A 12,759-nucleotide genomic window follows, 5' to 3' on the forward strand; every position below is an offset into this window, starting at 1 on the left:
CCGCCTGGCAGCCGCCTTTCTCGCGCTGGTTTCCGCACTAAACTTGAGGGTCTGATTTTAAAGGAGCGGTTGGTTTTAAAGGACCTGGCTGGTTGTATGTCCCAGAGTTGCACCGCAGTGCTAAATATCTGAGCTAGGCAACACCGGGAGAATCCAGGCAGCAGGCTGCACCCGGAGAGGGAGGGGGAGGGGAGAAGGGGGAGGAGGAGGGGGGGGGACGCGAGGGAGAGGGGACTGAGCCACGAGCGGAAACCACAGAGGTACAGTCCGGACGACGCGGGGAGGAGAACAGAGACAGGGAGGGGGCAATGCATATATAGACCGTGGGGACACGCTGCGGTGATAGCAGGCGCAGAGCCAGCGGGAGCCTCGGAGCCCTGCGAGGCATCCGCCTCCCCCCAACCCCCGCCCCCGTACCTCCCACCCCGTCCCTCCAGGGTACAGACCGCGGTCCGGGTCCCCGCCCACGGTGCCAGAGCCCCGAGACCCTTGGGGAGCTGCGCCGCGACCCCCACCGGGACTCGGCTCCTCCGCTCCTCGCGTCCTCGGGCTCCACTCCTCCTCCCTGCTCCAGATGGGACTGGCTCTTCTCTTTGCAAAACCGGGCTCCCGGGGGGAGATGCGGTGAGCAGCAGCCAGCAGCCGGGGCGCCCCGACCGGCGGGCCCCATGAGTGCCTCTCCCAGAAGACCCAGGTAAGAACTTCTCTCGACCTTCCTCAGTCCTGAGAGGAACACATCTGGGTGCCGGGGTGAGGATGGGGAAGCCCCGGGGAACCCGGAGGCTGTGGAAGTGTTGGGGTGGTGGTGAGGGTGCTGTTGGTTCTGAATCTTGAGTGCAGCTTCCAAGTTACCAGAGGGCACGAGAAAGCTATTAACATGGATTGTGGCCTGGCTGTGGTGTCCCCTCCTGAGAGGTGGTGTCCCCAGGAAACCACTGGGATAGACCATCTCTCAGGAATTTCCAGAGGTGGCTAAGCTGGCTTCTTTCTCTGTTCAGTTCTGGAGATGTGCTCAGGAGAGTGGTGAGGGCAGGGCTGTGGGTAGGGAGATCAAGTCTCCTTCTCTCCAGCTTTCTGGCAAAAGTTGATATTGGGGACACTGGCTTTCCCTGCTCAGGGTGGTGCTCCCCTCCCCCCACGGGGCTACCCCCATCAATTTTATGCCTATTTCCCTTACGCTGTAGAAGTCCGAGGTTTGGGAAAAAGACAAAGTGGACATCATGAGGTTTATCTGAAGATGTCTACCTAGTGCGACTGGGGAGAGATTCTGCTTTTCCTAATTTCCTCCTAGAGTGGAGATGGAAGGTCAAGTAACTGGAGAAGCTCCTGCTTTGGGCCTAGGAGTGCATGGAGTCCCATTCCAGAAGAAATGGCTTTACTCCATTTCCAGGAAATGAGAAGTGGCCATTAGAATGAAGTTGTTAGAGCCCAAACAACTTGTTTGCAGCTGTCAGCAGACCTCCTGCCTGGAGAAACTTCATTCTTCCGGCAGTCCCTTAGCAGGCCACATTGCTCCAAGGCCACGTATGAACTGACACCTGATAGCACGCTCCCAGGCTGAGGTCTGGTGGGCCTGGAGCAGTGATGGGGGGGTGGGGGTGAGCAGCACTGAGAGGGGAGTAAAGATTGTGCACATCACATCCACTTGGAAGATCCCTAGCTTTATCCAAGGAAGTTAAAAAAAAAAAAAAAAGACTTGTAAAAAAATAATAAAATGTTTTCATGACAGTAGCAGATGTAAAACTCCCACCACTCTGGGAGACGATAAAGAAATTTGTGCAGGGGGCTGAGCTGTCTCCTCTGCCAGTGCTTATGTGGGCACATTACCTCTCGCAGATACAAAGAGTGATTTCTGGGGGAGGACCTCTCTGCCTAGGGGGCTTTTCAAGAGGGGCATATTTCAGCTGGGGCTCTCTCTTGGAGCTCAGGTAGCGGATATGCGAAACAGGTGGGAAATGCTGCCTTTCCATCTCCCACCCAGAAGTCCCCCTTTGCTTCTGGTCTGAACTTGAGGCTCGCCATAGAGCAGGCACCCCAGAGAGATGCACCCAGGCTGCTGGTCTGGTGTGACCTGACCTTCTTCATTCAACAGCATTTAGGAGGTCAGAGGGCAACCTATAAACATATGTCTCCTGTGTGAGTCCTTCAGTCTTATGCTCTGAGTGAGGTTGGCATTTATTCCCTCCATCATTACCTCTGTTCCCAGTGCCTCTGCCTTTGTTCTTCCTTGCAGATCTTGTCTCTCTTGCTTATACCTGGTGTCCCTAGTCATGTCCCCTTCCCTGCTGCTCAAAACAAACTGCTTTGATGGTGTGCAGTGAGGTTGCCAGAGAGGTCACCTGTGTTTGTCTGAGCTCCCCCCCATCCCCACCCCTTGGCCCACTGACTTTGTAACTTGCTCAGATCTTGTCCTCAACTTGCAACTTGGGCCAAGAGCTCCACTGGGCGTCCTCATCATTAGTATGTGGGAGACCCAGTCCCCGAGGGGCACGTGGAAGCTCTGGTTTCCCTGGTCCACACACAAAGGCTTTTGGGTGTGGAGATTTGGGGCTGGGCTTCGGTGTTAGTGTTGGAAAGAAACTGGTATGAGCAACAGATCCATATGGAGCCAAAGTGGGGTATTGTTGTCGCACCCCAATTTGACACTGTCACCTAATGTGAGTGCCTTGCTTGGTTTCTTGTCCAGATGTATTCTCAGGTCACAGGCCTTGAATGAAATCACATCTCTAGGGCGCCTGGGTGGTTCAGTCGGTTGAGTGTCTGTCTTCGGCTCAGGTCATGATCCCACAGTCCCGGGAATGAGCCCCATGCCGTGGTTTCTGCTTAGCGAGGAGTCTGCTTCTCCCTTTTCCTCTGTGTGCTCTCTTTCTCTCTCTTGAATAAATCGTTAAAAAAAAAAAAATAAGAAATCACACCTTTATGAGGCGATTGTGCTATAAAGGTGGTTCCCGCCACCACCTTATTCCAGCCTTTGTTTTGGGAACTTAGCAGTCCTTTGATGTCTTTGCGGATGAGCTCACTATTGGTTCGCTGTCAGGGCATCCCTACCAGACACATCTGTAGTCTGTACACTTGTACCTGAGCCGCCGGCCCTGGGCTGCAGGTGCACTCGGGGGGGAGTTGTCACGGCTCTGCTCCCACTGCCTGCTGCTTGTGCACAGGTGGTGCGGGGCTCTTCGGGCTGTTATTTAATATTCTGCGATGAATAATCAACCGTTGCACTCACCCTGCCGAGGGCTTGCTATCTCTTGGGGTGCCTGTTACAGTTGATACTGCTTTGATTTTCTTTGTTCTTTCAGCTTGATCAGGATCTTTTCTTTCTCCCTCTCCTTTCCCCCTTTTCCATCTGTGGATTGGTACATTTCATTTTCTGTCTAGGCATGATTATTTGTCAAATTGTGCTAAAATCATCATCTCCTTGATTTGATCCAAAACCCTAATGCACTGAAAGCAGAAACACTGTATGTATCTTTTGGATGCCGGGGTTCCATGCATACAGGGCTCTGGCTTCTAAGAGATGTTTCCGTGTCCACTGTGCTTTGTACCTGGTGGGTACACATTGCCCATCTGCAAAAGGAATGGACGTTGCCAGTAAGAGACAGGAGGGTGGAAACAGTGTGATAGCAAAGGGGTGTGTGTGTGTGTGTGTGTGTGTGTGTGTGTTTTAGGAAGTGGGATTCTGAGTAGGCGTATGCTGTTAGGAGGGTCACCTTCAGTTGCTGAAACCCTTATTTGGTGTGGGTGGCAGTGGAGTTCTTTGGAGAGGGGAGTGCTTGCAGTGGACTCAGGTATAGGTCTGTAACATAGGAATGATAATGGGAATGTAAGTTCTTGTCTAGAGTGGATTGACGTTGATGAAGCTGTGAGTTAGTGGTCTGCTAACCACCTTTCCCGTCAGGCTTTCCTCGAGCCAGCCGGGAAGCTCTGACTTCAGAGAAAGTCACGGGTGACCCGCAGTAGGGGAAAAGGACGGCTCCTGTCGTTCAAGGACACCACAGGCCAGGAGCCCAATGTAGGCGCAGTGAATGAGCTGAATGGGTCGTTCCATCAGCATATTAATGACCAATCTTAATAGAAACAACCCGAATGCTTTGGTTTGAAACTAGGTCAAATAGTGGGGCCTTTCTGAGACCCCGACAGGCATGAAGCAGGACGCATTTCTCCACCCTCAGCACCCACGTGGGCTTTTGGCACAGCTCAGGATCCCCTGGTGAAAGGAATTTTCTCTTTCTGAGCCTGAATTGTAGTAAGCCCAATGCAGAGGTGGCTGAGGGCTTCAAAGATCAGACATGGAGAGTGCAACTTGAGCATTTATTTAAAAAAAGAAAAAAAACTTCAAGAAATTAAATATCGATTTATGCAAAACACAAAACCGGGGAGGTACCACCTGCCTGCCCACACTGACCCCCATCAGGAGTTGTAGAAGCTCAGTGAGTAATAAATGTATATTGGTTAGATGAAGGCGCATGAAGATAGGCAGCCCCTCCAGCTCCTCTCCCATTGAGCCTAACACATCTCAGGAATCCCATTGTCACATTCTCAGGGTCTGGGACCTGGGGAAGGGGTAGGGGATAGGAATGGGAATGGGTCAGAAGAGCCATTCCTGGAAGAGTTTGTGAGACCTGGAATCTAGTGGTTCCAGAAGTTGAGCACGGCCCAGGTGAGGCTGTTCGGACAAACAGGGCCCGTGGGAAGGAGAAAAAGAATAAAAATGATGCAGGAGGGGAAGGCGGGGCAGCAGACAGAGGAAGCCAGTGGACTAGAAGGGGGATGCAGACACTAAGTGCGAGAAAAGGTGAAAGAGGGGGAGAGAGAGGATAAGAGAAGGCAGTACCTTGTCTGCAGGTTCATTCTCTTCCCCTTTTCCTCTGGCCGGGGGGGGGGGAGAAAGCCAGCCATCCAGCCGAGCAGCATGGTTTTTGTGCTCCTGGAGTCTTCTCATTGAAGCTGTCAAGCCTCAACCGTACACGGCAGCTCCTTCTATTTTTACATTTTGCAGAATTGAAATTAAACAAATGACCCTGGGATGGCGTGTTCATGAAGATTTTATCCAGCACACCCACACAGCCAGTGCCGGGGTGGCTGAATATTTAGCATAATATTCCACTTAATCAGATAAGAAGGCATCCTCCAGAGAAGCTGGGGCTTTGATAATAGCCTATGAAGAGCTGCTTTGATGAGGGGGGGCAGAAGCCAGAACCTTGTTCTCTGGCTTGGTTGGGCTTGTTAGCAGGAAGAGTTCCAGTGAACTGCATTCTGGAAGAGCTTAGCATTTCCCCTCCCATACTTTTTTTTTGGCACTGGATTTGATTCCAGCCTTTGTGAACCTTCTTGGTCCATTTCTCCTTGGAGATCTCACTAAATGCAAAAGAAAGTGTTCGCTTTGGCTGAACTTGCTCCGAGTGGAAGCCCTGCTTAGAATCTGGGCGCTCGCCCTCTTTGTCGGCCTGTCCAGGGAAGTTCACGTGTACTGTGCTGGTGTTACTGTGCTTAGACAGCAAGAATAAGGATGCTGCACAACTTGTACTTGGTTAGAACTCAGCGCAGATAATGTTTTGTTGGTTTAGACGTGGACTTAGTTCCTAAGTCCCTGGAGATTTAGTAGCAATTAAATGCATGCCCCTGACACATAACCATTCTTTTGGAGGAAAGAAAAACAACAATGCCTGTTAAGGGGACCAATTAATAAGACAGGGTTGGTTGGGTAGATGTAAAAATGCAGGACTCTTCAAAAGGCTTGCCACTCTTGTGCACGTATAGGGGTTTAATAGGAGATCTGTGGGCTCTTTTGTCATTAATATTTAATGTTTATCTGCTTCCCCACCTGTTAACCTCTAAAGTGGTATTCTGACAAATCCAGCAACAGAGGCTGGATAGCAAGACTGCTGTTCAATCAGTCCTGACCTCAAAAAGAGCAATGGATCGGACAGGGTGACTCAGAAGGAGATCTTCTTTCTGCTGGCTAGCCTTGCAGAGGCTGATCTTTCTCTCCAGAACCAAACAGGCTTACTAGTCTATTACTAGAATATTCCCAGCAGGGACTATAAAAAGGTGTCTCCGTCTCTGACGCAGAGAGCAATGGAAAGCATTGACACAAGCCATATGGGTGTATGTTCAAAGGCCCAAGGAAATGAAGAATTGACAGTCCATTAAGACAGAAACAGAAGCTGATTTCCTTCCCTTCCCTCCAGTTGAGCATCCGTGTATGTTTTCTCTCTGTGCTCTTTCTTCCTGGCTATCTGGTTCAGGCAGTGTGTCTGGCACGCCTTTTTAGCCAAGGAAACTTCCTTTTGTATCTTGGAGAAAAAGGGAAAAAAGATAAACCCAAGTCAGAACTTATCTTTACCACTGTCAAGTTCAGAGGATGGCCTCCTAGGTTGTAAAGCCTTTGTCCATCACTCAGCCCAATGGTGCACGATTGCAGTGTCCATCCTACAGCCACCAGAGCCAGAAACGAATGTCCCCATCATTTCTTGGCCATACGTTGTCCCCCGACTTCTATACTTGGATTCTGAGTCTCTTTGTGCTCCAGTCTTTATTTAAATGAATCCCCAGGTGCTGGCGCCTAGGTGGTAGGGTCCTGGGATCCAGCCCTGCATCGGGCTCTCTGCACTTGAGGGAGCCTGCTTCTCCTTCTCCCACTGCCCCTGCTTGTGTTCCCTCTCTTGCTTTCTTTCTCTCTGTCAAATAAGTAAAATCTTTAATAAATAAATGAATAAATAAATAAATAAATCCCCAGAATGAGCTTCTCAACTTGTTTGGAAGTAGAAAGCTTACACAGAGTCTTATCCAAAAGTTTCCCCTTTCCTGGTGAAGATGACATAGCCATCTCATAAGTATGGACAGTTAAAGAAAATCATCTTGAACTCTTCATTATTATTATTTTATTACTGCTGAAATACCATTGGTATTACATGTTACTGAGCAGAGAGCTCTTTGTTATGCAGAATCATTATTAACTGCCTTTTAGAGTTGCAATGTACAGACACAATGCCCAAGATCACATAGGCAGGAAGTGGTAGAGTTAGGACCTAAACCAATGTTCTATTTTTAAATACTGTGATCTGTTCTTAAATACTATTCTTGAATACTGTGATACCATTTTTTCTCTTGTGGATTCCACTCTAAATTTTCAGTGTCCTCTTTTTTTTTTTTTTTCCTTTAAAGATTTTATTTATTTATTTGACAGAGAGAGAGAGAGAGAGAGATCACAAGATCACAAGTAGGCAGAGAGGCAGGCAGAGAGAGAGAGTGGGAAGCAGGCTCCCTGCTGAGCAGAGAGCCCGATGCAGGGCTTGATCCCAGGACCCTGAGATCATGATCTGAGCTGAAGGCAGAGGCTTAACCCACTGAGCCATCCAGGCTCCTCCTTCTTTCTCTCTCTCTCTCTCTTTTTCATATCCTCTCCCAGGAGCTGTCATTAGTTCTTTTTCCTCTGCAGGTTAGGGGTATACAAGCATCTCCTTGTAGCTGGGACACAAAGGGATTTCTCAAAATATACATACCTATGCAGACCTAATTAAAGGACTTTAGAACAAAGAAGTGGACTATTACTTTCTTTGGCACTTCCTGCCTTCCTTTCATGTTTTGGTCTGTTAATCGCTGCCAAATTTTCTTGACATTTAAGTCAAGGAAAATGCTGAATGAAAGTTGGCATTATATCGACTTCTTGTAACTGCGATATCCCTCCTTCTCTTGTAGATTACTGTGAAGGAAGAGTCTTGCCCCCTAACCTGTTGCAGTGGAACCAGTGGCTAACTACATTTCTGTAAGGCAAAGAAAGTATAGGAGAATTAAGGGAAACTGCCACTTCCAAAAGAGAGCAAGTCCCTTAGGATTCAAATCTCTGTCAGTCCGTCTTTTGAGGTCTTTCTTTAACTTGGCGGAGGCCATTCCCTCCATTTGAACTCAGTTGGCAACAGTCAATAGAGAGTGTTAATTTCTGGTCCTGGCTGGTGTTTTGCATGCATGAGCTTCCTGCTATTGGTCTGAAAAAGCATGAACCCAGGTAAATAAGACTGTGCTGAGGGCTTTATTTAGCAGTTAAACCAACCCCAGCTGAAGGATATATTTTGGCTTGTCAAGAAGCAGGAACAAGTTAGCTGGGACTGCTGATCTGTGTTCGTAGAGTGTTTGCCCAACCTTGGATAAGACGAGAGGATTTATAAAGCCAGGTTTAAAAATTAATTTCATCTGTTCTTTTTTTTTTTTCTCCTAAAATATGATCATTCTTAACACATCTAGATGCCACAGGAACGGGAGTTCAATGCTAGTGCTAGGTTTCAACTCTTATACCTGAAGCCTGATCTCTCTTAGCAACAGCCGAATTTAATTTAGGGATGGAGTGTTGGGGCTGTCTTGTGTACCGGCAATAAAATCATCATGCTGCGATCAACTTTTGAGAACTGATTTTGGGACAGGATTAAAAGCAGTACAAACAAGACCGAAATAGGAGAGTAAGGAATCCAGACATTTGCACTTTTTGTGGCATTTATTCCTTTGTGAGCAGTGGAGAGAAATGAGTTGATGGGTCGGAATCCAGGTTTTCTAGAGCACTGGTGAAGTGTCCTCACCTCTTGTTCTTTGCTAAGGCGTCTCTGCCAGCTGTGGACAGGATGTAACATATCCTTACCTCTATTTTATTCTGTTCTTATTTCTGTCATTTTTTTTAACCACATCCTCTCTTTATATTCTTGCAACAAATGCCTGTTAAACAAGAAACCAGATGAGTATTGGGGATGCAGAGTTAGAATAAGATGATCCTCTCTTCAAAGAGCTCATGATTTCTAGTAAAGAGGACAAAGTAGAAGAGGCAAAGACAACTTGTTAACAGCTTTAAAGAGGTTGAGAATAAGGTGGCATGGGAACACCAAGTCCAGAGCAGTGAGCAGAGCAGCCCAGGTCAAACTGAGAAAACCTGTTCAGAGGTTTATATAAGGTTGTATTTGAGCTGGGTTTTAACGGGCGAGTAGGCATGTTCCAGATGGAGAAGGACAGAACCTTCTAGAAGTTGAGGCAGTGAGCCTGGAACAGCATGCTGGAGTCCGATTGTGAAGGTCCACTTACATAGCTTGTACTTAACAAAGGCGACAGGGAGCCAAGACATTCTTCAGCAGGAGGACAAGAACAGACTCATTTTTTTATGAGAGTAGGTGGCAGCCATGGTGAGGGTAAACAGAAACAGGGAGAGTCCAAAGACCAGCTTGCCATTAAGGGGCCGCTGAGTAGTCCAGGTGAGATTTGATGGGGGCTCTGAAGTCAGGCAGGAAAGTTTGGAAGGGAATATCCAGTTTTGAGAATTACTTTAAAAAGGAGTCCTCAAGACGGAGTAGCAAGTGGATGATGGAGGCTGAGGGAGGCTGAGGGAAGGAAGAGGAGGAGACATACATTATGGTAACATTCTCACTCCGTGTTGTCTGACCTGGGCCGTTAGCCATAGACGGAGATGTGAAGTACCAGAAAAGAAGCATAGTGGAAAGAGAAGGTAAAGGGAGGGGGGGGCAGAATGAGGATTGAAAAGAAGCTCCTGGAGTAGAGATGTACTGAGTCCTTTGTGAAGTTAGCAAAAACAGGTTCGGTGAAGTGGTGAAGGAAGTTGGGATGGGAGCCAGCCAGTGACATTGCCCAAAGCTCTGGAATTGAAGGCAACAGAGAGTTCTGGAACATTACTCTCAGTATTTGAGGAGGAGGACATGACAACCTAGAAGTGAGAATGAAAAGGTCTTTAGAAAGAAGGGAATCTCTGAGCTTCTGCCTGATCTCAGGGTCCTGGGATCGAGTCCCGCATTGGGCTCTCTTCTCAGCGGGAGCCTGCTTCCCCCTCTCTCTCTCTGCCTATCTGTCAGCTTGTGATCTTTGTCTGTCAAATAAATAAGTAAAATATTAAAAAAAAAAAGAGGGGAATCTCTTGAATACACTTTTCAATAAAAAGGAAACTACTGGATAGAAAGGGAGGGGTTGAAGAGAACAGGAAAGAGAAGAGACAGCTAAGAGAGCAGAGTTGTTAAGAACTCAGAAGGTGTTAAAAAAAAAAAAAGGAACTCAGAAGGTAACAGAATCTAACAAAAAACAAGGTCAGGGGTTAAATTTGTACAGGGAGGAATGGAAGGGTACGAGTATGTATGGCATGCCAAGCATCGTGCTAGGTATTTTATGTTTATTGATTTATTCCATTTTCATTAAAACTGTACAAGGAGAGAAGAGGAATGCCCCTTTCTTTGGAGGAGGTGGGAAAACAGCAAAAGGTGTTACTTTCAGAAATGCAGCTGTGAAGAGCCATCGAGAGTAGCTTCAAGTAGTAACTTCTACTTCCTCTGTGAAGAAGAGGTGAAATCATCTTCTGAGAGTGTCCCATCCAGACACAATATCCGTTAACGGCCATGTATTCATCCATGTTAATAACTTCTGAGAGTAGAACAGAAAGTGAGGTGAAGAAGAATGGAAAATTTTCAGCGTCAAAATTATTGACTTCGGACAAGCAGAAAGATTTCCATATAGAGTTGACACCTGTTGGAGCTGGAAAATATACCCTGTGATGGCTCCATTGTCTCAATCCTCCCCCTCCCTGGGAGCTGGGCAGAGCGAGCCACGGGTTGGAATTCTCCTGGGGAGCAGATGCATCCCATAGGTTTGGCAAAACCACAAGTCATTGAGAGTGAGGTTGAGACTATTGAGGAAAGGGACTTAGAGGAAAGTAAAGCCAGAACGATGCAGAGAACTTTTGAGAAGACAGAGAAGGCATCTAAAGGAGTAAAAGAGTAAGAAATCTAGAGAACTGGAGGTTGAGACTCTGAAGACCTTAGAGATACTTTGAGATTCTGGGGTTGACATCTGGATAAAAAGTTGTTTCAAGCAGGATGCTTGTCAGTGACCCCCTGCCTTAAATTGGCATTGTCTTATTTGTATTATCAAACGATGGAGCTGTTTATTTCTGGATAGGTGACCAAAAAGGGCTGTGAAATTCTGCACTGTTTGGTCCCCATCCATCTGCTGGGGTGAGGTAGGTGTGGCTTCTCTGGGAACAGAGTGCTGTTCGTGTTCGCTGCCCACCAGGTGCAGAGCCCAATGAACAGGTATTTTGAGGAATATCTAAAACATGTGACTACAGGCTTTTTCCACCTGGGCCTTTTGAAAGTCCAAGCCACACTTCTGTTTTGTTTTGTTTTGTTTTCTTTTTTTTATTATTTTTTTTTTATTTTCAGCATAACAGTATTCATTATTTATTCACCACACCCAGTGTTCTGTTTTGTTTTTAATGGGATTTATCATTTTCTCTTATTTTATGTCATTAGTGGCTTAAAATAAACACGTCCCTTCCAGAGAACATTTTCTGTTTCTCAGTTCATGAACTTTTAGGTTTAAAAAGTGAATTTTCTGGGCCATTCCCCACACACCATTCCCGCCAGGTAATAAAATGGCTTCCATTTTCATCCAACCTGGCATATCAGAGGGGCTGACTCACCACTGGGCCACATGCTTCCTACCAGTATTGTCACCAGAAGCTGAGCCTATGATGGGCCTGCTGAGGCCGACAAAGGATCTTTTTGTCATTGAGAGAACAATTACAGCAGGCGATGAGCCTGTCTGTGTGGCCCTTTCTGACTTGTTCTGTTAGCGTTTATGGTTTGTCTACCTGGATGCTCCGTCTCCCCTGGCCCCTGCCTCCCAGCCCCAGACTCAGCCTCAGGCTCCCTGCTTCTAGACATTGTTGTCTGGATCATTGCAATCTCCGTAGTTTGGTGCAGCTGCACGTCTCTGTTCTGCACACAAAAACCAAAGAACACAATCTGTAGATATCTGTGAACAATTGGTGTCAACCTTCCCCTCTCCTTCCCCAAAAAAGCTTTAGAAGTCAGGAAAAAATGTTTCAGCCGTGTTTTATCTGCCTGTTTGTTTGTTCACCTCAATTTCAGAGCACTGGAGCAAGGTTCTAAAACATCTTTTCTAGGTCAGTCTGCTATCCTTCCTTACAGCCAGTTCTGGTTTCTTCCAAGGCTGTTACAGTGGCGGGTTGAAGGCAGGGCTTCAGTGTAGACAGCAGACACAATTCCCCAGGCGGTGATCTGTCCATGTGTCCTTCTAGTGACTCAATCATTACTTAGCTCTGTGATGAGCTCTGGACAAGAAAGAGTAAGAATTAAGTTGTCTGTTGCCTTCTGTAGCTTCACTTCTATGGATTCTTGGCCATTAAGGGGCCTAGAATGATCTCATTTAACTTTTTATGGATGAGGAAAAGGAAGCCCAGAGAAAAATCAATCATCAATTTGGTTGGTGGCAGATCTGGGACTGGTACCCTCGCTTCTTGACGTAGAATTTAGCGTTAGCAATTTAATCTCCAGTTGTTGGAGGAGGATATTTTGAGGTAATATTTTGAGTAGAAGGGGGTTCCACTTAGATGACAGCTTGTGGGGGCAGCACATAAAGTTTTCTGGTCCTCAGTTTGCCCTACATACAGATTACCCTGTGAGGTTTTCATCCTGCACCCGACGGGTGAACGAGGGGGCTGAATCTGTCGCCCCCTTCCCTTCCATACATATGGAGGGTATGTGTGTGAAGGAGAGTAATTTGAATGTGTAAACATTGTTTTACCACTACATGTTTAAAACTTGTGTGTAAGACTAGCAAATAGAAACTGATCTTCTGGTTGTTCATAACATATCATCCTCTGTTAACAGGCAAATATTGTTTTGTGTTTTTTTTTAAAAAAGATTTTATTCATTTTTATTTTAGAGAGAGAGCAAGAGCACATTTGAGGACGTG

The 12,759-nt window shown here is 46.9% G+C and overlaps 1 protein-coding gene across 14 annotated transcripts in view; it reads left to right on the forward strand.

Annotated features, from left to right (window-relative positions):
* The first annotated feature begins 288 nt into the window (after positions 1–288).
* Positions 289–12,759, forward strand: part of GRAMD1B (GRAM domain containing 1B) — a 242,487-nt gene continuing 230,016 nt past the window's right edge. For 9 of the 14 annotated variants that reach the window (XM_082683735.1, XM_082683746.1, XM_082683755.1 and 6 more), the window contains exon 1: positions 289–694. Coding sequence is in view for 5 of the 14 variants with exons in the window: in XM_082683738.1 (XP_082539864.1) it covers positions 669–694 (26 nt within the window). In the remaining 9 variants the exon portion in view is untranslated. The remainder of the gene's footprint in view (positions 695–12,759) is intronic. The other 5 variants (XM_082683744.1, XM_082683745.1, XM_082683747.1 and 2 more) reach the window with 2 other exon arrangements.

The sequence above is a fragment of the Mustela nivalis genome (genome assembly GCF_964662115.1).
Source record: "Mustela nivalis genome assembly, chromosome: 9".
NCBI lineage: Eukaryota > Metazoa > Chordata > Mammalia > Carnivora > Mustelidae > Mustela > Mustela nivalis.